This window comes from Cyprinus carpio, chromosome B1 (assembly GCF_018340385.1).
Source record: "Cyprinus carpio isolate SPL01 chromosome B1, ASM1834038v1, whole genome shotgun sequence".
NCBI classification, from domain to species: Eukaryota; Metazoa; Chordata; class Actinopteri; order Cypriniformes; family Cyprinidae; genus Cyprinus; species Cyprinus carpio.
The window spans coordinates 36,313,201-36,340,272 of record NC_056597.1 but is presented as its reverse complement, the minus strand read 5'-3'; the positions used below and the strand labels follow the sequence as shown (position 1 = coordinate 36,340,272).

The 27,072-nt window shown below is 35.6% G+C and overlaps 1 protein-coding gene across 2 annotated transcripts; it reads right to left on the bottom strand.

The window, feature by feature from the left end:
* Positions 1–9,073: 9,073 nt before the first annotated feature.
* Positions 9,074–26,664, bottom strand: LOC109070248 (B-cell receptor CD22-like). 2 transcript variants are annotated; one of them, XM_042717302.1, is made up of 9 exons: positions 26,602–26,664; positions 14,588–14,929; positions 14,241–14,489; positions 13,409–13,666; positions 11,524–11,781; positions 11,336–11,429; positions 10,112–10,157; positions 9,732–9,776; positions 9,074–9,113 (listed from the first exon to the last, which is right to left on the bottom strand). In XM_042717302.1, exons 1-9 carry the CDS (start codon positions 26,660–26,662, stop codon positions 9,105–9,107), a joined length of 1,362 nt encoding a protein of 453 aa, XP_042573236.1. In that variant the 5' UTR covers positions 26,663–26,664; the 3' UTR covers positions 9,074–9,104. The 2 variants fall into 2 exon arrangements, with proteins under 2 accessions (XP_042573236.1, XP_042573235.1); XM_042717301.1 differs by lacking the exon at positions 9,074–9,113 and having other exon boundaries at positions 9,519–9,776.
* Positions 26,665–27,072: the final 408 nt, after the last annotated feature.

Sequence of the window (27,072 nt, the reverse complement as noted above, 5' to 3'; positions counted from 1 at the left end):
TAATTTGTTTAAAGCAAAGAAACTATAAATAAATAATAATAATGCATAAAAATCTGTAGCTATTTGAAAACAGACACAACCACTTGCATTTTAAATCAATAACCCAAAAACAATTATGCTCCACCAAAGACTATAGATATACAAAGACGGTTCACTTCTATTACTGTAAGAATGGGAGAAACTGCAACGATCGCAATATGGCGGAATAGTCCCGCCATCTAAATAAAATAGCCAATCACTGATTTGTAAAGTCATCGTGTCACTGCAGCAGTCGTGAAAAGCTCAGTTCCCATAGAAACCCGAGACTCGGCGCTTATGACTGCACGCGGCCTGGTCTAGCCTGAAAAGTAAGCCTTTTTAACGCTATATTTTAGCATAAAAGGAACAACATTCATGGGGCAGCTCACTTCAGATTGAGTTGCTGATTTGAAATATGTAATTTAATTGTGAGTTCATCAAGCAGTTTTTGAGATGTCAGGATTCCCCCATTCATTTAGAGAGGACATGGTCTTGGATGCCCAAAATACCTGCCTGGAGGTGTTGGAAATATGGCCTAAAAGTGAACAGACTTTCCCTCGAAAGGGACTTTGGTTAAACACATGTTGCTGAGCAGCTACTTTTTGTTTCGAATTAGCTTAAACTCACTTCAAGATGTAAAGCAAAACAGAATGGTCTGATTTTATCTTTGTGAAATTATCCTACATAAACACATCTGCCATGAAATAAAAAACAATAGATCTGCTGGGGTGTGTTTCCCAAAAACATTGTTAGCTAACTATGTTCATTAGTTCTATTGACCTCTATTGGTAATGACGGGAACTTTCAACCAGAGTTGCTTTTGGGAAACATACCCCTGAATGAGAATGCAGATCCACTCTCGGACCACAGGTGGTGCTCATGGGAACAGCAGCGATACAGTGTTTCCTTGATTACCACTGTAAACTACTGAAGTTCTAAGCGGCTCATGCATTATAATGTTTTTTTCTTTTTGTTTTCTCGTTAGACCGATTTTAATTGTCTCGCTATCTCGACATAACGAAGGTCGCTTTAATTATCGCTATAACGATTGTAATTTGCAAGTTATTCTCGATATAACGAAGGTCGTTTTATCGCTATAACGACTTAATTTTCTCGCTATCTCGCATTATTAACGGTTCGCTTTTCTCGCTATAACGCACTTAATTTCTCTAAGAATTTACAAACCGCGCCAAGCAGGTGGCACCATAGACCCGAATATAACTGATGGGGTGGGTTGTGTACTATCCACATTTACTGTACGCTGACCTTCTCGCGGATCGCCTATAATTTGTGCAGTCTTTGTTTATTACTGACATTTTATTAATTCATAAATGTTAAATGCTTGAACTCAATATGAATATTTTGTTTATTAAGTTCCTGCTAGATGCAAAAAAAAAAAATTGAGTTTCACCAACGCATTCTGTTTTCAATCAATAACTGCTTATCAAAAACCAAGGCTGACATCCACTGTATTCCCCTGTTTGCACCAATATATATTATATTTGTGTTTCGTTTTAGGCTCAGTGATTAATTTAAATTTAATTTTAATTTTAATGATTAAGTAGCGTTAATAAGCGGAGATGGTTCTGTTTATCTACAGTAGGACGGGATTTAACGTATGCAGGCTGATGTGCTTCTTTTTCTTATTATTACTACATTTAGGTGTTAACCATATTGATGAGAAATGTGATGTGTATTGTATATGTAAAATCCATAGGCTAATTCTAGACCAGTTTTGTTCTGTAATGTTGTAATGGTTTGTTTGCTAACACACACACATACACATACTACGCATAACATGAACGCTTTTTCAAACAGGAAGCTTATAATACTACATGATTATCTGCCACATAATGTCTACTACAAAATTACAAATTATTATATAATTTTTATTTCATATAAAGGGAAAAATTATACAAGTGAGTTTAATCCAAGAAAGCTCTAATGGCTGCGGTGTGCCATTTCTAAACATGTGTAATTCATAAAAATAAAACGTCAAGTTTACTGGTTGTCTGTGAAAAAATCAAACAGTGATTGATCAGCCTTTATTTATACAGTATTGTAAGACGCTTTATTATTACCTAGGCTTAAGCAAAAATTTGGCTGAATATAGCGCTACAGTAAGAGCGCCTGCATGGCTGTCCATCATCTGGCCTGTCAAAGCTGAGTTCGCATTACTATACAACAGTAAAACTTTCATGTCGTTATAACGGAAAACAAACTTTCTTGTAATGTCGAGATTACCAGAAAATTGGTTCGCTATAACTCAGACACACTTTCGTTATGCTTTGTCGAGATAACGAGAAAAATTAAGTCAAGCATAACGAGAAAAACTAACTTCGCTATGTCGAGATAACGGTGAAAATTCAAGTCAGTATAACGCAGAAAACAAAACTAAAAAAAATCATAATGCAGCATGGCCAGCTTAGGAACTTTCCGTGAGTAAACAAAACATCACTGCATTTATAAATATAACTTTATACACAGTAAGAGGAAAAGAAAATGCCATTACCATCACCACATTTCTGAATACAGCAAGTTCCCATTAGTGAGAAATTCATGGAAAAATGTATTTATTTTTTTATTTTTTTTACTAATGTTTCTGTTATTTTCTGGATCTACTAGTACAGTGTTACAGACCTAACAGTTGATCGCGATCTGACGACCGCTGCTTTAAAACATGCAGGAAATAAGAAATTAATTTCCTATTAAGATATTTTAAGGATAAAATACTGAAAATCATTTTAAGTTTACTCATTTGTTGTAGAAAAAAATATTATAATAAATAATATTTTTGAATGCTGTACCTCAGATTTGGCGAAATGACCAACACTTGCCAAACAGGTGAACAAGTTTTGACCAAATGAGAGATGTCTGCCTTTAAACTTGTATGAAATAAATATTTGACATTTATCGCAATAGTTATAAATGTGAATATTTTTTGTATTTTTTTTTGAGATGTCTGCCTTTAAATTTGTATCACCATGAAACACAGTTCACTTCCTGTAAAAGATGTGGGAAGTAGTAGTTGTAGCATCAGCCAACGATCTTTGGTAGCCTCTAGAAATCCAACAGTTGTTCGTTTTACACAGTCGTAATGGACCACAATTCTTTTTTTTTTAATTATTTGCTGTGGATTCTGTCGCCAAAAAAAAACCCTAGTAACATGAAAAAAGTGGGTATTGGAACCAGAAACGCCCCTGATTCAAACACTCTGTCACTGTGTATCAAGCATGTCTTGTGTGATTTACTGAGTAAATTATCTGTACTGCAAAACTTACATTTTGGGCCTTTAGGCTTCCTAACATAGCATTGATGTTAGCTTTATTGTGATTTTCATGAAAAACTGTTTTTTTGTTCTCTTTTAGATCCACCAAAGAACATCCATTCCATCAGTCCATTCTGGTTTAATAGTGGCGGGAGAGTCAGTGACTCTGAACTCTGAACTGCATGCAGTGATTCAAACCCACCTAATGCAGAAATCAGCTGGTTTAAAGGAGGAACATTTGTAGGATCTGGAAGAAACTACAAGCATCTCAAACATCAGCTGCTGATCACAGTGGAGGATACAAGTTGGCAAGTCCATCAATGAACATGGAGAGAAACTTTCTGATACGGTGGATGCTGAATGTGCTGTGTTTAAGTGACACTGGTGCAAGATTCTGAGAACAGATCCTCTAGATCCACTGTTTCATCACTGTTTGATAAACACACACACACACACACACACTACATATCTTATTATTCTTATTATTTTTCTTTCTATTTTATATGCTCCAAGAAATGCCGTGGTGTCCATCAGTCCCATCTGGTGAAATAGTGGGAGGGAGATTCAGTGGACCTCTGAGGCTGCAGCAGTGATTTCAAACCCACCTGCAGAAATCAGCTGGTTTAAAGAAAGAACATTTTTTAGGATCTGGAAGAAACTACAGCATCTCAAACATCAGCTCTGATGACAGTGGGAGAATACCAAGATGCAAAGTCCCAGTTAACAAACACGGAGAGAAAAGACGTCTGATCCTGTGATTTAAATGTCATGTGTGAGTTAATTGATGGTTTCAGTAAACTTTGATATAAAGTCCTCTACCACCTAGTAGTGTAATGTCAAAATTATTGTTATTAATGCATATCAGGGTTGTTGGATATTTTAAAAAAAAATATATGTTCTCTTTTAGACTGCAACCAAAGAACCATATCATTGTCCCATCAGTCCATCTGCAGAGATGCAAACAGGTGAGGGGGGGGGGGGGGGTGATAACTAGGGCTGGCAACGATTAATCAAAATAAAAAATTTCAATCGCAATTAGGCAAAAGCTGTGATTGTCATGCACATTTTGTCAGGGAAGCACAGTTCTGTGATCATTAGTAAATCTCCATCCGAAGGAGATTTTTGCCTAATCACGATTGCGATTTCATTTCGATTAATCGTGCAGCCCTAGATGAGGGTGTAACATAGGAATTGTGCTGGTATAATTATGTGCTTTTTTCCTGTACGAAAGCGAAGCGCTCTAACAAAAGCAATCACCTGTTACCGCATGCATCACCATTTTTAGCACATAGTTATCAGAGCATTACTACTTGCGCAAACTATTAAGTGGCTCCCTCACATCTTAATGCAGGGGTCTCACAACTTCGGTCGCTGGAATGACGCAGTTCTCGCGGAGGAGTTGATAGCTCCAACTTGCCTCAACAAGCCTGGTCTGGTAAGTTCCTAGTAATGCCTAGAAGACCTTGATTATCTGGTTCAGGTGTGTTTAGTTAGAGTTGTAGCTAATCTCTGCAGGACACTGGCCCTCCATGACCAAGTTTTGGGAGACCACTATCTTAATGTATATGAACACACACAAAATACACATTTACCAGCATTAGGTTGCTCACATGACTTCACATTCACATCATAAACAGCAAATACATTAATGAAAGCTAGCACGGATGAATTAGCATATTCACATAATGTTACCAACAGACATATCTCGATTAATAAGGAGAATAACAGACACTCAGAACTCAGTAAACATGAATGACATTATCAGTACTCACTCTTATAAGAATGCACAGAAACACAATTTAACTTCCAATCTGATGCGGGTAACAGCAATAAAACGCCCAGCGGCGGTGCTTGATGCCGAACTGTTATCTGCAGCAACTGATGCAATATGCGGCTCTTTCCATGCTGAACTGCTTTTGCTTCCAACTCAATGCTCGCTACCAACGCTTTTCGCTAATAAAAAGTCCCCTGGATACGGGTTAACACTACATCACCCTTACTATAACTCTCAATCGGTTTTTTGCACACATCATCTGTTGAGGATGAACATTTCATGTCTTTCTGTTTTAGATGCTCCAAAAAAAATATAGCGGTTGTCCATCAGTCTCTCTCATAGTGGAGGGAGAAATCAGTGACTCATAAACATGGAGATATATATACTCTGATGCAGTGCCTTTAATGTTCATGTGTGAGTTTTATTATAAAGCATAATATCTGGACTCTTGGTTTTTATTATTTTAATAATTTTAAGCGAATTTTAACAGGACCATGTCAATAAAATATTTGATACATTTTTTTAGAACCCTCCCAAAAATGTGTCATGTGTACATAAATGGCATCTGGTGAAACAGAGGGAGATTCAGTGACAATCTGATCTTGCATCAGTGATTCAAACCCTCCTGCTCCTGAACTTCAGCTGGCGTTTAAAGGAGGATCAAAGCTCCTCTGTTTGGATCTGGACAGAGTTTCACAGTGCACTACAGAGTGGACGCTTTTACTGTAAGCTCACATCAACACGCGGTCTCAGAGATTCAGACGCTGTAACTGTCACTGGTTAAAGGTTCGGGAGAGCAAAACCTGTATAACTTCCTTCAGTTCGGACAGTGTAGGTCCTTAGCTGATACTTTTCCCTCTCGTTTCCAGAGCATCAACGGATCCCGTTGGGCATGAAGTTTTTTGGGATCACAGTGAATGTGGAGTAATCATTCAATGCATTGTTACCCTCACTATCATCATCATCATGTTCATAATGTGTGAGGAACCAACAATAACTCCTGAATTATTGCAAATACATTTGTCTATATCCTAATAATGTCTGTCATTATTACAGAAAGAAACTAAGGAGTTTTAAATCTGAATACATCACAATGACACAGGTAAATCATCCAGACAACTTTACTGAAGCAGAAAAACAATCATTCAGCTGTTATGTGTTTCAAGCTGATGGGAAACTAGTCAAAGTCTTTATCAACACAAGCCAATAAAAAACATTCATAAACTGATATTACTGTCTCTTTAGACAAATGATGACTTAAGAAATATATTTGGTGCGTACAATTTTTGCTTATTTCCCAATTTGCCTCTTTCTCCCGTCACAATGATCTCTGAATCGAGTGAAGACACATCCAGATACTTCGTTGATACTCACTCCACGACCTCTGGATCTGTACGGCACACTCACACACAGTAAAAAAAAAGAAAAAGGGGGGTGAGAACGTCAAAGTCAGACAATCATGATCACATGGATCACATGACTGATCTCTCGCTCTCTTTCCGCACAGACCTCGTCATCCCAGACCTCCTAAGACTCATGCACAACCTTGTTTATAATGAAATTGATGACCTTCATTTTAAGTCTTTCTTCATGTTATTGCCTGTTCAGATCAAAAGGAAGATTCTGCAGTGAAGAATGGCTGGAAAACACAAAGGAGTCAATCCTGAAGCTCTGTGGGCGATTGGGGGGGACATTGAGTCGCTTCAGTGTTTTATTTCTTTTATGGTTTTCAGGAACATTATTTAAACAAGAAATTAAAACAATGTAAAAAACAGGTGGATCATTATTTTGTATAAATATAATTGGTTAGTGGGGATACAAGGCAATTTCTGCTTTCTTCTCATATAACAGCATTATAACTGCTTTTAAATCTATCGTTGAATCATTTACTACCCTGAAATGCCTGAAGAAAATTAATATGACACCTGATGTGCATGACTTGTAAATCATAAACCTGGCCATGTTTCTACAAATATTTAAATTATACATTAAGGTTATATTCCAAAAACATTCGTTGTGTTATGAATTTTTATTTATATTTTATTTTTTTTCTGATAATTTCAGAATTGGTGTGTTGTTATGGCTATAAAACTGGTGGGAATGTTTTATTCCTAATTTAAAAAATAAATTTGTGTTATGCAAGTGCTTGTGCGGGTCACATGTATATTTTTGGGCTTCAGAATGTGAAGTAGACAGAGAGCTAAATGGTATTATTCTGTATGTCAAACATAAAGCTAACTTAGCCACACTCAAAACCTGCTTCTACAGTAAACACATTAACAAACACACAAACACAGGCAGACAACAAGACACATCAACAGCACCACCAATGACCACAATGCTAATTAACATGTGATAAACAGCCGTCCCCCCCCAAAAAAACACCTTAATGAAATATATGACAGAAGGTATGCACAAATAACACATTTATAGATTTCTGGAAACAGATATAAAATAGATTTTAGAGCTTTGGAGTTGAGGGAAGTATCTGAGTGTCGAACACTTCAAAAAAGTAAAACATTTTGCAAAGCAATTTGTTTCAACTGATTGGGTGCTTTCAAAAGCTTATTTTTCCCCCCATCGCTAATCAGATTCGTGAGGTACCTGCATGCACAAACATTGTCTCCTAAGTCATTTTCTGATGAGGCAATGAATCATCAAGTCTGCTAATCTTCTGAATGCAGCCACTAAAGCCTGCAAGCTGGACTGGACACCCTTGATTTAGGCACACAAAGACATCAACAATCAAAATATAAATCTCAACAACTGTGACAATCAATAAAAAGCTTTATTTTACCAGCGTTGTACAAACCTCATCCATGGCTCCCAGCATGCACTGCAGCATTAATAAATAATGCTGCAGAATTAATACTATTTTCTTTTTGTTTTACTATTTTTTTTTTTTTTTGTTGTTGCTTTAGTTTCTTGTTTTGTGATATTCAGGTTGATCTGTTTATCTGAATATTCATATGCTGATTCCTGATGTCTTTGTATCTAAATGATAATGTAGCTCAACATTAAGAACAAGAACAAAAAGTCAAGGGTCAAATAAAGGTGACACTAATCATTACAATGGTTTAAACAAAACATTTTCAGTAAAACATGAACCTCTTAACCTCTGTAATTCTCAGTAAGATCTTCGGAACAGTCAATCTGGGGTGCGTTTCCCAAAAGCATCGTTAGCCAACTATGGTCACAAGTTCCGTCGTTACCAACATAGTTCAACGCTCTGGTGTTTCCCATCAGGTGCCATGTTCATACAGCAGCATCTCAGAAATCTCGAATTAATTAATTAGCAGAAAGTTAATTACTCCACCACATGCATGTGACGTCATTAACAACGGCCTTAAATTGTTGAACTAATGTGGTTAAAACGACGGAGATGTGACTGTGTTCGGGAAAAAGTCATAACTAGCTAGTAAACAGTGGAAACAGTCGTTCATTTCATGGTGGTTAATCAGCGAGCTACGTCCTTGTGCGGGAAACACATCCCTGGTAAGTAATGAGTGAAACTGGTGCTGCGGTTTGTGGAGCTGTTTAATTGTCCTCTGCTGAGAATTTTAGAGATTTAAAAAGCAAAAAAGCAAAATGTGTCACTGACAAATCTAGTCAGGAGTGAAAAAATGTATATATATACTTTTACTAATAACAATAATGGATAACATAGGAAAATAATAATAATAAGAAGAATATAAAATGTAAGTATCCTTATAATTACAACAACATGAATTTACCTAATTCTAGATATATCTTGAATTATTAGTTTAGTTTTCTCACTCAACTAAATTGTATTACATTTTATTAGAAAATATAATTCATATGTAATAAATTCAGATATTAGTTATGGACATAATATTTCTTAGAATCCTTCTGAGAAAAAAAATATAAAAAAATATATATATAGCAAGGATGTTTACTTATTTTAATTAAAAGCAAGACAGAAAATGCCTGTGTTTGTGAATTTGAAGGCATAACAAACATTTAATGTTTTTTTTTTTTTTTTTTTTTTTTTTGTTATGGAAGCGATGCAGTGGTCAGGATGGGTTACAGTTCCTGTGGAGAAAAACAGCATCCTGTTCATAAAGTCCATGTTATCTGTACAAATACAATTCCATCCAGTAGCTTAAAATGTATAATAATAATAAAAAGTCAATAACACATTAGTTTAACACAGAAGTCTGCAATGAATTGAGTAACTTATTTGAGGGGCATTTACACTGTTTACAATGGTGAAAAAAATAAAATAAATAAAATAATTTTTTTGCAAGTTGGCAGTTCATTTAACTGACAACAGGGTTTTGGGGGCCTGGAAATGCAAAGCTTTTGAAAAAGTACAAGTGTTTCAAAGGACAAGCTTTTAGAAAATGGCATTAAAAAACATTCCCACAACTTTATTTATTAATTTTTTTTACCATTTTTGGCAGAGTACAATTTACATGCGCAGTTTCAACAGCCAGACCAATTTACACTTGACCAGTTGACCATCTGGAAGGCATCTCATACCACCTCCTTGACGTACTTTGAGCGATTAGATTTAAAACTATCTCGCATGGATTCTTACATTTAGAAAACCGGCTTTATCCAGCCGTATTTATGTTACACTGGGATCAGGGTACTACAGAGTTCATGTGATCATCTGTGATGGATCATCTGATTTGACATCTCACTTACATCATATGCGGTGCACAGGTTAACGTCTTCACTGGGATCAGAGTTCTGCAAGTCAGAAAGACACAAACATTGTGAGGCCATGTTTAAAATCGAATCATCTGCTAGTGAACTGGCCAGAAGTGTAGTCAAGACCAGACCTGCATGACATGTTCAAGACCAAAACCATTTAAGAGGGTAGTTAATGAGATAATCAAATATGATGAATGATCATTGGTAATGAAAACCTGCTCTTAACAAGCAGAATTACTGAAGGAGCAGGTGTTCAATCAACACTTAATTAATCACTTAATTATCGAATTAATTTCAACTGCTTCAGTGTTACTTTAACACTCTGTAGATTGGGATATGGAAAACACTGTGAATAACTGTGATCATCTCACCCCAGAGTTCTTCATTGCAGATCTTCTGTTCATCCTTTTAGTAAGGCTGTCAGAAGAAAGATGCAAAAACGTCACATTTACATATACATATATTAAAGCAATAAAGCCCCAAGAAGCCATGGTTTATAGTGAATTAATAAAAGCTAAGGGGGATTGTTAGGCATGATGCAGAGCAGAGGCTTATTGCTTTTATAAAATGTTTTTTCCATAGATGTAGCAAGGTTTCATAAAAGAAAACAGACATTAATAAAACTATAAGTCTTCTATCAAACAATGTAGTTCCTCAGAAACAGTTGTGATTGCAACAAAGTAGTTGCTAAGCAATACAGAAGAAACAAAGACAAAGTGGAAAACATGCTTTAAGACTTGGGTGTTTATTTTTATAGATCAACATTTGCCTATTTTTATAAATCAACATTTATATTGTGCAATTGTTGAAGAATGGATCAAATATGTTCAGAAATGTGCTTAAAGACTTGTGTTTTTATTATTGTGTGTTTTTTATGATTTTTGTGATTATTTGTGTTATTTGTGAAGTTTGTGTAGAATGGATCAAATATGTTTGCGTTCCTCTCGGCTGAAAGAGGGGTTTCCGATTGTATCCAAGTGTGCTTTATTTGCATGGGGCCACAGGCAAGGATGTTGCTCCAGCATCTTCTTTGGTTGTAGTTTGGGCACCAGCAAGATTGCAGGGGCGATTCACATTAATGACCTGTCACTGAATTGATTTCTCTAGGCCGCGATCAGAGAGTTTTTGTATAGTAATGCTTCGCAAGCAGTGGTTGGTGTAGATCGCCTCCATGTCAGCCGCTTAAAAAATCATAAATTTCTTGACTTTTCCAGCTCTTCCATTTCTCTCACATTAGTTACAGTGTGTCTGCTTTGTTTTTTGTGCTCTTTCTCTGTTTCGTCCATCTCTTACCGCCAATCATCCACTCTTAGCCCACCCAATAAATCAAAATCCACAACAAAATCTGACATCTCGAAACAGCTTCTTTGGCTCAGTAATACTGATAGCAGAATCCTAACGCAGCAAAACACACATTCAGTGGCGCAGCGATACTTATGTAATACACTCAGCTGTATGTTTTGGGGAATTTTACAGTGAGTTTGAACACGGCTCAACCAATCAGAATTAAGGACCATAACTAATTGTTTCATAATAAGGACTTTGGACACACGTTCAACTTAACTTAAATATAACCTTTGAAATGGGTGGCTTACCAAATGTACACTGATGCTCCTCCAAGTCCAAAAACAACACCACCAACAGCCACACCGACACCAAATGCTTTAAACCACAAAACCCATCTGACTGCTGAAATACAGACAAAAAACACATCAGCTGTTCATCAAGACTAGACAAGACAAAATGTACTTACAAAAAAGTAAGCAGGTGTAATAAAACTCACACATGACACATAAAGTCACAGCATCAGAGTATTTCTCTCCATGTTTATTTCTAGACTTGCACTTGTATTCTCCACTGTCATCAGAGCTGATCTTTGAGATGCTGTAGATTCTTCCAGATCCTACAAATGTTCCTCCTTTAAACCAGCTAAAGTTCAGAGCAGGTGGGTTTGAATCACTGCTGCAGCTCAGAGTCACTGAATCTCCTTCCACTATTTCACCAGATCCATTTATGGACACTGAGATGTTCCTGGGAGGATCTAAACAGAAAAATAATAGATGTCATTTACAATCAAAAATAATTTGAGAGCAAAGATGTTTAGATGATGTGTTGTCACAACCAGTTAAACCAGTGGTCGGGAACCTACGGCTCATGAGCCACACCTGGCCATTTGACAACAATCATGTGGCTCACCAAGTCTCTCGCCCACACACAAATGATCGATAAAATTTCGACACATCGATAGAGTTCAGCTTTCTGCAGAAAAGGCAGGACAAGTTACAAGCCCATTGTTTTACAGCCTATAAAAGTTAAAGTTTAGAATACTAATATATAATATAATATAATATAATATAATATAATATAATATATTCAAATTGTACCGGGCAAAGAGCGTGTTCATTGCTGTCCGCAAGTATCACAACATATAAAAAGTGACTGGGCTGAAACATATTGTTTTACTGAAACTTGTGCTTTGTGCATTTTTTCAAAATGTCCATTGGCACAGCAGTGTAATGTTGCTTGTGCCGCAGAGACTGATGTGTTGTATTTATGTGCGATAATCCGCAGAGCTTTCAGTGGGTGGGACAGTTTGAAATTATTAATAAAGAAACATGGATGAATGATCCATTGAGTTAAACCCTCATTTACTCACACATGAAAAACATATTGTGATAATTATTGCTATCTTTTTATTGCCAAGCCCCAGTGTCTACTGACAACCGAGGGTGGGGGGGTATGACACCATTGACTGGCGACGCAAAAGACACGGACCATTTCACTGGTTAAAACTGTGAATTTCTCTGGATTTGAACATTTTTGAAAACTTTTGGGATAATGTAAGCACACAAGTCAACAAAACATATAACTCTGTTCTAGTAGTTTTTGGATATTTCAATGCAGAAATATTACATATTGTACCTTCAATGTCAAAGTTACTGAACCATGATTAACTCACACATGACGTTTAAAGTCACAGCATCAGAGTCTTTCTCCCCATGTTTATTTCTGGACTTGCACTTGTATTCTCCACTGTGATCAGAGCTGATCTTTGAGATGCTGTAGATTCTTCCAGATCCTAAAAAACTTTTTTCTTTAAACCAGCTGATTTCTGCAGGTGGGTTTGAATCACTGCTGCAGCTCAGAGTCACTGAATCTCCCTCCACTATTTCACCAGATGGACTGATGGACACCACTGCATTTCTTGGAGCATCTAAAATAGAAATAATTAAATGTTTTATTAACAGTGATAAAACACACTGGAACTAGAGGATCTGTTCTCAGATCTTGCACCAGTGTTCACTTACACGTCACATTCAGCATCACAGTATCAGAAAGTTTCTCTCCATGTTTATTTCTAGACTTGCATTTATATTCTCCACTGTGATTAGAGCTGATCTTTGAGATGCTGTAGATGGTTCCAGATCCTAAAAAACTTATTTCTTTAAACCAGCTGATGTCTGCAGGTGGGTTTGAATCACTGCTGCAGCTCAGAGTCACTGAATCTCCCTCCACTATTTCACCAGATGGACTGATGGACACTGAGAAGACCCTAGGAGGGTCTAAAACAGAAAAATCATAGATATAATTTACAGTCAGAAATAATCTGAGATCAAAAATGTTTAGATGATGTGTTGTTACAACCAGTTAAACGATCATTAACTCACACATGACGTTTAAAGTCACAGCATCAGAGTATTTCTCTCCATGATTATTTCTGGACTTGCACTTGTATTCTCCACTGTGATCAGAGCTGATCTTTGAGATGCTGTAGATGCTTCCAGATCCTACAAACGTTCCTTCTTTAAACCAGCTGATTTCTGCAGGTGGGTTTGAATCACTGCTGCAGCTCAGAGTCACTGAATCTCCCTCCACTATTTCACCAGATGGACTGATAATGGACACTGAGACGCTACTGGGTTCAACTAAAAAAAAAGACAAAAATTACAAAACATACTTTTTTTTTTTTTGCAGCATCTATTTGTGCAAATAGAAATATATGTGATCTATACTAATTTAAAATAAGTGTTTTCTTTGCACTGTTCCATTTTAAATGGATGCTGCTTTACTGGGACAATACTTGTACCCTACACCTACTCCTAACCCTACCCAATAAACACTTTGCTCCAACTATTAAATACTTTTTTTTTTTTTACATTTATTTTTCAGTTTTATTATTATATAATAGTATTATTATTTATAAATGCATGTCTGAGCTGAAACGTGAAGGGAAAATGGAGAAGAATGTGAATGTAAAAGGTCAGTTTCAAAATCGGGTCGGTCACCTTACTTTCCACACTATCGCTCCTGTAATCAGAATTTATTATTTTTATTTTTCATTTTATCTGACTCAATCAGACATTGGTAGGCAGAGTTAGTGTAAAAAAAAGCCAGGCTATTTTCAATATCAGTTCTGATTAGTTAATTTCATAATGAGGAGTTTCTGCTGTCAATATCCTCTGGCATTATTACTGTGATCAATATTCAGACATACAGTACATGTGACATTGAGCTGCACTTCTGGTGATGTGAGATTGTGTTCCTGTACAGCACAGCTGTATCTGCCTGCATCCTCTCTTCTGACTGACTGCAGCAGGAGTTGATTGTTTCTGTCTCTTCTCTCAGTTAATGGCTGTGAGTTTCTGTACCAGGCGTATGTTGCTCTGTCAGTCAGAGCGCAGCTGCTTTTACATGTCAGACTGACATTCTGACCCTCTGTCACTCTCTCAGGAGACTCCACCTGAAGATCTGAACACAACACACACATTATATCTAGTGCTGCTGTCATACACTGCTTATTATTCAACATAAAGCACAGAAGAAGAGTGAAACCTCATCAAAGTCACCTGTGACAGTGAGAGACACTCCTGGTTTACCAGTCCACTTATCTTTTTCGGTTATGAATCTGAAATAGTACATTTGTGAATCCTTCTGTGTCACATGACTCAATCTGATTGTGCAGTTCTCCTGTTTATCTCCCAGATACTGAAGCCTCTGACTGTATCCAGGGTCCTCAGACAGATCTGGAGGCTCTGCATTATCTTTAAAAAGCGTTTTGGTCCAGAAATTTTTCTTGATCTGATGTCCAGTAGGGTATGTATAAGTGCAGTAGATTGTCACTGATGAGTTCTTTAGTGCACAGATCTGTGAATGACTGTAACTCACACCCCAATCAGCACCAGAAACCTCTGTAACACAGAAATAAGAATAATGGACATGTTTTGTGAGTTACACCAGAGGCCCATTTCAATAAGGAGGTTTAACCAACTCTGAGTTTAAACACAGCAAAAAATCCAGAGTGAAATTAACTCTGCTGGGAATACATGTGAGACCACACTCAAGAGTGTGAAAGTGTTAAAATGGGAGTGTTAAATTAACACTGAAGCGGAGTAGCATTAAAAACAAAAATAGAATAGTAAGAATAAAGGAAATTACTAAGACAATTCAGGTAATAATTTATTCATGCCGCAGTGCATCATGGGAGCCATGGATGAATTTTGATAGGTGGCACCCAGAATGCACTGCAACATGCTTTTTTGATTGTCACCGTCGTTGAGGTTCACAGGTTGATTCTTGATTTTTGCATGTCTAAATGAAAGACTATTTTGAAAGATTTTTGAACAAACAACTTTTATGAAATTCCACAGATTGTATTTAAAATGCTGGTAATCCTATGCTGAAGAATCATTCAGCTGCAATAATCAACAATGAAAGTTTAACTCAGTGATTCAGGAAAAACAATATTTTTTGTTTGCCCGTCTGTTTTATAACTCCATTACAACAGCCAAGCAAAATCTGACTTTAAAATGTTAAGGGTCAAGAGCACAACTAAAGCAAACATTGGCCACTATAATGGTGAAATTAAAATAGTGATTTTCATCTTTGTTGATTCTGCTCGTTAACATCAGGTCTCGTCAATAATGGTCAATCATCACTCAATTATCTCATTAACTTTAACTCTGATTCAGTGTTAATTTAACACTCCTATTTTAACACTTTCACACTCTTGAGTGTGGTCTCACATGTACTGCCAGCAGAGTTAATTTCACTCTGGATTTTTTGCTGTGAACTTGAACTCTGAGTTGACTTACCCTGAGATGGGAACTTCTGAGTTTTCAGTTTCAGAAAAGCTGAATTTGGTTAGTTCAGTAAACTCTAAGTAGGCTGACTCTTTTGGCGTGTGCACCACGACTATGAGAAGTTCATGGATGTAGGCTACAAGACTTTACAAACATTTGACATATCAAAAATAATTCAGTGTCTATTTCAATACGCATCAGCTTTTCCACACAATCAAATGCTCTTTTCACATAATTAAATATTGTAGGGATGCACAATATTTAAAGAGCATCTCGTCAGTAAAGCCGGTTCTGTAATCAGCTGTAAATCTCTACACGTGCATGCTTTCACGTGAGACAGCATTTACTACACAGAGCCCTTGTTCACTGGCAAGCTGTGCAAAATCACAATCATATTTTGCATGTTTTGCACAGTACTCCCCTTCCATCTGCATCCTTCCATTCCATACAGTAGGCTAATTCGTTTTATTTTCAAGAAGGTGCGATGGTGGGAATATGTGTGTCATCAATGCATCCAACCACACTGGAAATTCTGAAGGAAATTCTAATTATTGGGTTACTTCCAGAGGTCACAGCAAGATGTTATCAAGTGAATGTCATTTATCAGATAAGCCTCATTTGAACTAATTTCTACACCACTGACATGTGGGTCCAGTGGAACTCCTTTTTGATGCATTTGTGCCAGATAACAACAAAAATTCTCAGAAAGAGCATGAGAGAGACGCACACCGCTCTGCATACAGCGGCCTTACTAATGTGCTCTGCATCACTGATATTTTATAGAAAACTACCATTAAAAAATGGTGTCACTCAAATAAATATGCATGTGAATATGGCAAAAAAAAAAAAAAAAAAAATGAATGCAGACAGTATTCTGTATAAAAGGAGATGCCATTTTTGTCACTTTCACGGTGTCTGCATGATGAAAATATGTACAATGAATGAATACCTGCATTGCAAAAAAAATACTTTAAAAATACTGTCTTCTTGTTTCCGGTCAAAATATCTAAAGATAAGAATATATCTTAAATTAAGATGCATTTTCTACATAAGAAAAATGGCACAGATATTTAGTCTGGTTTCAATTTTTTCTTATTTTGCAAATAATTTTGCATGTTTTATGTAAAATGCACTTAAATGCACCACAAAACAAGACTAAATAACTTATACCATTTTTCATATATATAGGAAATGCATCTTGACTTAAGAATTTTTAGATATTTGTACTTGAAATAAGACAAAAATACTCAGTGAGAAAAGCATTTTTGCAGCGTGAATAAATATATGAAGTATTTAAACTTCGCTTTAAAAAGGGTGAGAAGACTGAAATAAACTCTGGATTTACTGAAGAAAAAACCTGCTCCGGACCAGGGGTGCGTTTCCCAAAACCATAGTTGCTAACTAAGTTAGCAACTTTGTTGGTTGCAATGCAATTTCCCATTGCCAACCAACCAAGTTGCTAACAGGTTAGCAACTATGGTTTTGGGAAACGCACCCCAGGTTAGGTTCACAGAGTAAGTTACCACAGTAACTGACTCTGAGTATAAGTTACCTCTCTTTCAGAACAGACAAACCTCCCATTCTGAAATGGAAAACCTACAGTTTCCCTCATTTCAGGGTTGACACACTCAAAGTTTTCACTTAACCTCCTTTCTGAAACGGGCCTCAGGCCATTTTATTATATGAAAATGACTCTTCATGACAGAATACATAACAGTAATCTACTCAGAATCTATTTACTAAAAGATCTTGGTGTTAAGTACTTCATCAGCTGTAATGGTGGATGTTCTAGAAATAAACCCATGGAGACAGAAGTGTACAGTACAAACAACAACATCAACAAAAATGCCATAACCAATATGCTGCACTTTAAAATAATCAAACACTAGACAAATAAGGGGAAAAAGTTACAGATGATTTATTAAAGAATCAAAATGACATTATGATATGTATTAAAACTAATTAATGACATCAAAATATGGGTTTTGTGGCTTTTGGTCCATATAAGCATTAACTTTAAACTTCTAAAACTTGACAAAATAAAGTTTTAGCAGAAATGCACATTAACAATTTTCAGTCTCTCATTTACTCGTGTACATCACACATTTTTAAAAATATATTTTATATATATTTATATTATATATTTATTTATATTTATAAACATATTTATGCATTTTTTAGAGGTCTTGTCAAGACCAAACCCTCCAACAGAATTCAAGAGCCGCACAGCAAAATCCTCAGTGTTAAAAGTACTGTTCAGTGTTTATATAACCAACAGTCTTGAAGTTAATGAGATCATTAAGTGATTAATTAAGTGCTGATTAAGTGATGAACACCTGTGGCCTGTAGCATGAAGCGAGATGAACAAACTCAGAGTTGCAGAGTAAGTTTTGAGTTGACAAAACCTGATAAAGCCAACCTGGGGTGCATTTCCCAAAAGCATCGTTAGCCAAATGTGGTCGCAAGTTCCATCGTTACCAACATAGTCCAACAATTCAGTGTTTCCCGAAACCATAGTTCAAACGAACATTCGTAAATTAACGAGGTTGGAACTAGAGCTCTCCACCTGTGGTTAGAAGCATAGTTTCTTGTAAGAAAGGAACAGGGGCTTAAATAAACATGCTCTTGAGCACAATAACCAAGCTTTCATGCAATGTACAGGTGCTGGTCATATAATTAGAATATCATCAAAAAGTTGATTTAGTTCACTAATTCCATTCAAAAAGTGAAACTTGTATATTATATTCATTCATTACACACAGACTGATATATTTCAAATGTTTATTTCTTTTAATGTTGATGATTATTACTGACAAGTAAGGAAAATCCCAAATTCAAGGATTGCTACCGCTGAAACCCATGTCTTGCATACGTCTGTGCGTAGTGGTTTCTTGAAGCACTGACTCCAGCTGCAGTCCACTCTTTGTGAATCTCCCCCACATTTTTGAATGGGGTTTTGTTTCACAATCCTCTCCAGGGTGCGGTTATCCCTATTGCTTGTACACTTTTTTTCTATCACATCTTTTCCTTCCCTTCGCCTCTCTATAAATGTGCTTGGACACAGAGCTCTGTGAATAGCCAGCCTCTTTTCCAATGACCTTTTGTGTCTTGCCCTCCTTGTGCAAGGCGTCAATGGTCGTCTTTTGGACAACTGTCAAGCCAGCAGTCTTCCCCATGATTGTGTAGCCTACAGAACTAGACTGAGAGACCATTTAAAGGCCTTTGCAGGTGTTTTGAGTTAATTAGCTGATTAAAGTGTGGCACCAGGTGTCTTCAATATCAAACCTTTTCACAATATTCTAATTTTCTGAGATACTGAATTTGAGATTTTCCTTAGTTGTCAGTTATAATCATCAAAATTAAAAGAAATAAACATTTTAAATATATCAGTCTGTGTGTAATAAATGAATATAATATACAAGTTTCACTTTTTGAATGGAATTAGTGAAATAAATCAACTTTTTGTTTTTATGTTATTATTATTTTATGAGCAGCTGTTGTATTTTTTTTATACTATTTTTTATTAATAATGTTTTATTGTGGTAGTAGTGATTCTTAATTATTTTTTTTTAAGACATGGTGGAGATGATGAAATGAAAAAACATTCTTTTTTTTTTTTTTTCAACTGCTTCATAAATGAACAATTGCCATTTCATTTTTTTTTTAATTTACTTTTGCGAAATTGTGACTTCAGAAATTATCATTTGAATAAATAAATCTAAACAATTTTCTATTTTTCCATTTTTTTTATCATACAATTTGCGCTGTGGGCTGTACCATTAACGCGGCGGTGTGCCACAGACTGTTTCACAAACGCTTAACTTGGTTTAATGTACCCTACTAAAACAGTGACACTGGAGGACACACCTTATTAATAATAAACATATGGGTTACTATTTACAAACAAGCAGAATAGCATAGAACATGAAAGCAAATTGTGCTAAATTGTAAGTGTTTTGTGCCCCACTGAAAACCTAAAGAAAATACGTGGCTCAATGAACGAAGACATGACAGTGGTATAAATTAAAAAGCCCAAACTCTGTATATAATGATGTATTTATAAAGTATAGGTACAGGAAAGCAGATGAATATGAATGCTACATGCTAAACTGTTATCCTCCCATAGGCTTAGAAGACATGTAAAAGTACAGCTAAATTCGGTATACACCTTATTAATGTTGCAAACTTTGCCCTGCCTACTGGGAAGTAGATGTGACCGGAATATGAACGCGAGACGCAAAGTCTCAAGTTAAGCATTTTCCTCCCTTTGAAAACCATTTCCTGAAAATGCTTAATATGGCTTAATGCATTAAGACAGTGATTAAAAAAGCAAAGCATACACGGTCTGTGTACCTTCGTATAATTCATTTTTTGATTTAATATTGAAATTTGAAAAATGAAAAAACTGCACATTTTTCGTTTTTCATTTATTCAAACAAAACGAAAAATCAAGAATTTGGCTTCATTTTTTTTTTTCCGTTTTTACATTCAGGGACAGAAAACAAATAAACAACTTGAATATTCGATCACTACATGTGGGCGGAAATGAAACGCCACCCTCCACTGATTGGTCAACCAAAAATTACAACATAATAATAGTCCTAAAAACATAATAAGTGTCCTACGCTTCTACGGATTCTCAACGTGTTTATTTCTACTACATTTTTATACTACATTTTATATCTTTCTCTTCATCAAACAGCCAGATTAAAGAATAGCTTGACACAAACCATACCGAGGCAGAGCCTTTTGGTCCTTTGGCACACGCCTGTTTTATTATAATATCCACCTATCAAAATCTGTCTGGCAAAGCTGTGCGATGCAGCATGGGGAGAATGTAGCAGCCTATTGTAGCAAAGCGCAGACAGCTATCAATTTATGTGAACATGTAGTCATTTTGTTTTAGACAATATGCTGCGTTTTGGACTATGTTTGGACTATGGAGGAACTTAAATAAAATGACATATATGAAAAGAAATTAGCACATCTATTATTTTTTTCTATTTTGAGTTTTATTCATAGAGCACTTTATGCAAATTTAGGAAATCATATGTTGTTATCCCACTGGCATGGGACTATTTGTTCGTCAGAGTGCTTGTTTCAGTGATTGAATTTAGTGAAATGTGAATTCGACATCATGATTTGAAGGTAAACTCCTTTGAGTTATAAGAACATATCCAAACCCTGAAATAACACTTCGAACAATAAACCATAGATCAGTGTCAGATATTAACTTTCCCATGAGAGGCACCTGATTATCACCTTTTACCTTTTGTATGTCATCTTTAATGTTAAATTCTTAATTCAAAAACATTAGAATAATATGACATTACGCTGTTACCAATTAAATCAGTATTCGGAGATATAGAACCTGTGTCTGAAGATGCTTTTAAAGATGTATTTACAGTTTAATGCTGATCAGACAGCAATTACATAGCAATTACACATGTATAATGAAATAAGATTAATGTTTTATACAACATTTTTAATACAGAAATATGAACAAAATGAAATTATTTGAAATGAAATGAAAATGAAACTTGAATTATGAAAGTAATATCACCACTAGGTGGCGGTATTTCATTGTGTTAATAAAGGAGCCTTTTATTCAATCTATTCGTTCAAAATGCTTCATTCATTAATTCAGGAATAAAAACAAGTGACTGTCTATAATAATTGGTCAGTGAATTGTTGTCTATAATAATGGGTCTTTCAAAGACTGTGATTCTTTAAGGAACAACACTCTATGCATCTACTGTGAGTCAATCACACAACGGTTCTGTGACGTGGGTTTAGTTGGCAGAGAAAATAAAAATTTTCTATGCTATCTGTTAGCTGGCCAATACCCAATATTAATTAAATAAAATCAGCTTATTGTCGAATACTACCTATGTTCACATACATTAATAGTGGTCTGCACTTGTCTAATACATTCTCCCCGCGCTGCAGTGCACAAAGGTGTGCCAAAGATGTATAGGCTAGTAGGTAGTTTTGAGTGCAGGTGCGAAGTAAATTAATATTTATGAGATAAACTAAATGTTTCATGGTAGGTTGCGGAATTTATGCCTACACAAAAGAAAGCTCTGTACACTCTCAGAAAATAACGTACATAATTGTACCTTTAGGGGTACAATAGCTTGTCACTGGGGCTGTACCCTCAAATTTGTACCCTTGTGATTTGTACCTTAAGAGCCCAGTTTTGTACCTGTGCTGACAATTTTGTACCTTTATTTAACAGTACAAAAATTGACCCTTCAAAAAGGGTACAATCGTTGACTATAATGAGATATGATTTTATATATATATATATATATTAACACACACGCTGAATTAAAATCAGAATTTATTAAATCCTTTTCATTTTAAAAACAATGTCTAACTGTAATATATGTACAATCATCAACTGAGTAAATGTAATTTGCCTGAAAATCCATTTAATCTCCATGTTTCAGTATAGTCCTTTCTTTATCAACCTTGACACTGCATGCATGAAAGTGAAAATCATAGGACAAAGGAATCAACATTTTTCCACAAAAGATCCACATGATGTCTATGTTAAAGATATACTTGATTTGCCAAAACAATGGAATAGACTCAGAATGCAGTACATCTCGACGAGGGTTACTTCTATGACGGCTTCTGATATTTTTTGAAGGACGTCCTTGGTTGAAAGCCCTGTAAGAACCAGAGGTGGTAAGTCCAGGGGCCAAAGAGTTAAAGTCCTACTATATTTTTGTTCTACCCATGAACTCAGCAGCTGATTTCACCAGAGGAACCAAGACATTCCTTTCAAGTCGCAAACGAGTCTTCAAGTCATATCCCAAGTCCTCAAATAGTTAAAGTTAATGAGATAATTAAGTGACTAATTAAATGATGATTGTGCATTAGTGATTAACACCTACTGTTACTGAGAATTACAGAGGATCAGATGTTGATGTTTTATTGGTTAAAATGATGCCACCATCATGGAGATCAGTGTTTGATTTAGATTTAGATTTAGTGCTCTTGAACCTTGACTTGTTCTACCAGATCTCTCTCTATTGGTCTAATATTTATAAAGAATGAATTTTTATATTTGTGTAACACATACAGAAGTTTGAATTCCAGTGCTTTTTAGACACACACACAAATATCAAGAACTAGCATATGAATCTCTACAATGATGCCAATCAACAAAATGCTTCATGTTGCAATATATGAAGGACTCCCATAATACACTGCAGTATGAATAATTATTTTCACTACTGTTGAGGATCACATGATAAATGTTTATGGCTGAATGCCTAATCCCAAACTGTGTTTTTTTTTTTTCTCCTTAATATTAAGGCATTATGGTGTCATTTGCGTAATGACATTTCTCTCTTTTTTGTGAAAGTAACACAGTTAAGTATGGTGACCCATACTCAGAATTTGTACTCTGCATTTATCCCATCCAAAGTGAACACACAGCAGTCCTCTCTAACCACTAAGGTGCAATTTCTTCTCTTTAAAAGTGTAATCAAGAAATTCAAATCAAGATCATACAGTCATCAAAAGCATAACTTACCTGCTCGTTCAAGATTTGTATCAGCATTGTACAAATGTTTGCTATAAAACTGCAACACAATTGCTTAAAAGCAAATTTAGAAAAAATAGCTTAAAGGCTCAAGAGCTCAACTGAAGCAAATACTCACCACAATTATGGTGGCAAAGTTTTTTTTTTTCCTTTCAATTGATTTCATCCAAGGCTGTGCTTAAAGTCAGTTGTAGTTCTTGTGTTTCTCTTTTCTTCAGTGATGTTGATTGTTAACAGAAGGTGTTTATCACTAATGCACAATCTTCATTTAATTAGTCACTTAATTATCTCATTAACTTTAACTCTTTGAGGACTTGGGATTTGACTCAAGACTCGCTTGTGACTAGGAAGGAATGACTTGGTTCCTCCTCTGATGATCAGCTGCTGAGTTCATGGGTGGAGCAAAAATATGACAGGACTTTTATTCTTTATTAATAGCACATAGCCGTGCTTTAAGTGCTACTTAGGAGTCGCTATCCGTTTGTAGAAATTTGATAAATTTATATGCATTTACAAGGCAGGAATAAACACTTATGCTGCAGCCAAAGTTTATGTCTATATATAAAAAATAATTATGTCTATGCATTTTAAAAGTTTGATATGTTAAAGCTTTTCTGTATGTATGTGTGTATAGCCTATATACAAGGCATGGGCAAACTTGGTCCTGGAGGGCCGGAGCCCTGCAGAGTTTAGCCCCAGCCCTGTTAAAATCAGCTAATCAGTGTCTTCAGGATTATTAGAAGGCATAGGTGGGACTTTCAAGTCACAAGCAAATCTTCAAGTCATATCCCAGGTCCTCAAAGAGTTAAAGTTAATGAGATAATTAAATGACTAATTAAATGATGATTGTGCATTAGTGATGAACACCTGCTGTTACTGAGAATTACAGAGGATCAGATGTTGATGTTGTATTGGTTAAAATGATGCCACCATCATGGAGATCAGTGTTTGCTCTAGTTATGCTCTTGACCTTTAACTTCCTGTGTGAAATTTCTCTCTGTAGTGATGTTGTAAAGTAGAGAAGAGCTAATAACTGTTTTTATATGATGAGTTATTTTGGGTTTTATTTATTCAGCTCTGTAAAACTACAGCATGCAAACAAAGTGCTGCTCTAATAGTTACAGTAAATGAATTTTTAATTTATATAATGCATATCACAATTTGAAATTAAGTACTTTTAGACACACACAGACATCAAGAACCAGCATATGAATCTCAACAATAGTGACAATCAACAAAATGAATTATTGTCACCACTGTTGAGGATCTTATGATAAGTGTGCATGTCTAAAAGCCTGAGATAATAGTTCTCTTTTTTTTCAATATCAAAGCATTACAGAGGCATTTGTTTAGCAGGACTTTTTTTTTTTTTTACTTCAGTTCAGTAATACCTGCTACTTCAAAAATGAAAAATAAAGGTACTTCAAGATTTGTTGTGAAACAACATTGCAATTATTTAGAATCAAATTGCTTTGAGTCAGTAAAAGGGCCAAGAGACCAACTAAAGCAAACCTTGACCACATTTATGGTGGCATTGTGTGTGTATTTATTTATTTATTTATTTATTTTAGTTGATTTCATCTGTCAGTTTTAGTTCTTATGTTTCTCTTTTCTTCAGTGATGTTGATTGTTAACGGCAGGTGTTCATCACTAATGCACAATCACCATTTAATTATCACTTAATTATCTCATTAACTTCAACTCTTTGAGGACTTGGGATTTGACTTGAAGACATGCTTGTGACTTGAAAGTCCCACCTCTGCTGGAAGGCTACAGGCAGATGTGTTTTATCAGGGTTGGAGCTAAACTCTGCAGGGACACCGGCCCTCCAGGACTGAGTTTGCCCATTCCTGCTATATACAGTTTAAAGCCACCTTCCTCAAATCTTGCCCTGGAGGTCCAATGCGCTGCAGAGTTTAGCTCCAACCCTGATCAAAGTCACCTGACTGTGATTTTCTAATGATCCCAAAAAATTGATTGGCATTGATTAGCATGTTCAGGTGTGTTTTATTAGGGTTAGAGCTAAACTCTGCAGGAAAGTAGATCTCAAGGTCCAGATTTGAGGATCCCTGGTATAAAGCATATATATATATATATATATATATATATATATATATATATATATCTATATATATATATATATATATATACATTATATATATACATTTAAATACTTAGTCGTAAAAATTATTACCACTTCATATAATAATTATATGAATATATTGTATGAATAATAAACAATTACTATTAATATAAATAATATAATAAATAAATAGCTGCAAAAGTCAGGCAATTTCATCTCTAAAATTCTTTGACTGTGAACTGCTTTAATTTGGAGTGAGAGATACGGGGGAGTGGCTTAATTGCATCAGATATATGTCACTTTGCTCACGGCTGATTGGTTCAGTTTGGGTTTGTGATCTCTATACCAGATTAAAACCTGCTCTGGAGCAGGGTAGCCATGTACCCTAAGTTACCATGGCGACAAAACCCGCTATAAACCAACCCACCTTCTTGAGCCCAAAAACTCAGAGTTTGCTCAAACTAAACATGAACTTACCTGGGTAAAAACCCACTGCTGTTAACAAGAAGAATCACTGAAGAAAATAGAAACACAAGAACTACAAATGACTTCATCCACAGCCTTAGATTAAATCAACTGAAATAAAACAGCAGAGGAGGATTCAAAATAACTCCATAAACAGCATCACCAGCTTCACTCATTGCTAACCAGACTGACTTTAGTTTTGTCAGACGTCTACAGAAGTCTTATTGAGAATTTTTATATTTTACTGAATTTACCATTATAGTGATTAGTGCTTTAGTTGGGCTCTTGAATGGTCTTGGTCTTGAGCTTGGTCTTGGAGGATTGGTCTTGACCTCACTTCTTTATAATGCCACAGGTTTTTCCACAAAACAAAATTTTGAAAGCAACAGATATGCTCCACTAGGAGACAGTGTTTTTCTACGGTTCAGTTGTTAGACATATAGTGAATCAGGAGTGTTACAAGGACTATAAATCCCTGTAAAAAAATACCATAATAAAGACAACCAGTTTTCTACAAGTGCTGAACTATTTCTAATGACCAAAATAAGAAGATGAGTGGTGAAGAAGAGCAGAAATTAGATATTTGCAATGATGGATGCTTCACAAATAATGAAATATAAATACCTACACTAAAAAGTGAATATAGAGCAAAGTGTTGCTGTAACAACAGTGGCTCACCGTAAATCATGAGCAGAAAGATCAGAGGAAGAGGAGAAGCCATTCTGATTGACATCACCATAGCAACACCTATAACAACCAGGTGTGAACATCAGTTACTGCACCTACAGTTAAAAATGAACTCTATATCTTTAACAGATTTAAACGGGCCATATCATACTCTTTTTTTTTTTTTTTTTTTTTTAATTGTTTAATTCTGATGAGCAAAAATAGCCATTGTTTGAAGCTCATGACCTTTACTAGGTGGCCCGCTGTTCCCAAATGTTGCATGTACCCTCTGATGTTATTGATGAAGTGATCAACATTTTGAATCAAATCTAATTTTGGGTCAAATTAGTTTACCTCACATTATCATAACTTTTAAATAAAAAAGTTTTTATCAAAATTCTGTTGAGTGATTTCTGTGTGGCTGGGTCCAGTGATCATGTGAGCCAAATTTGTTTTAAATTTGACCAAATTTAAAGGAGGAGC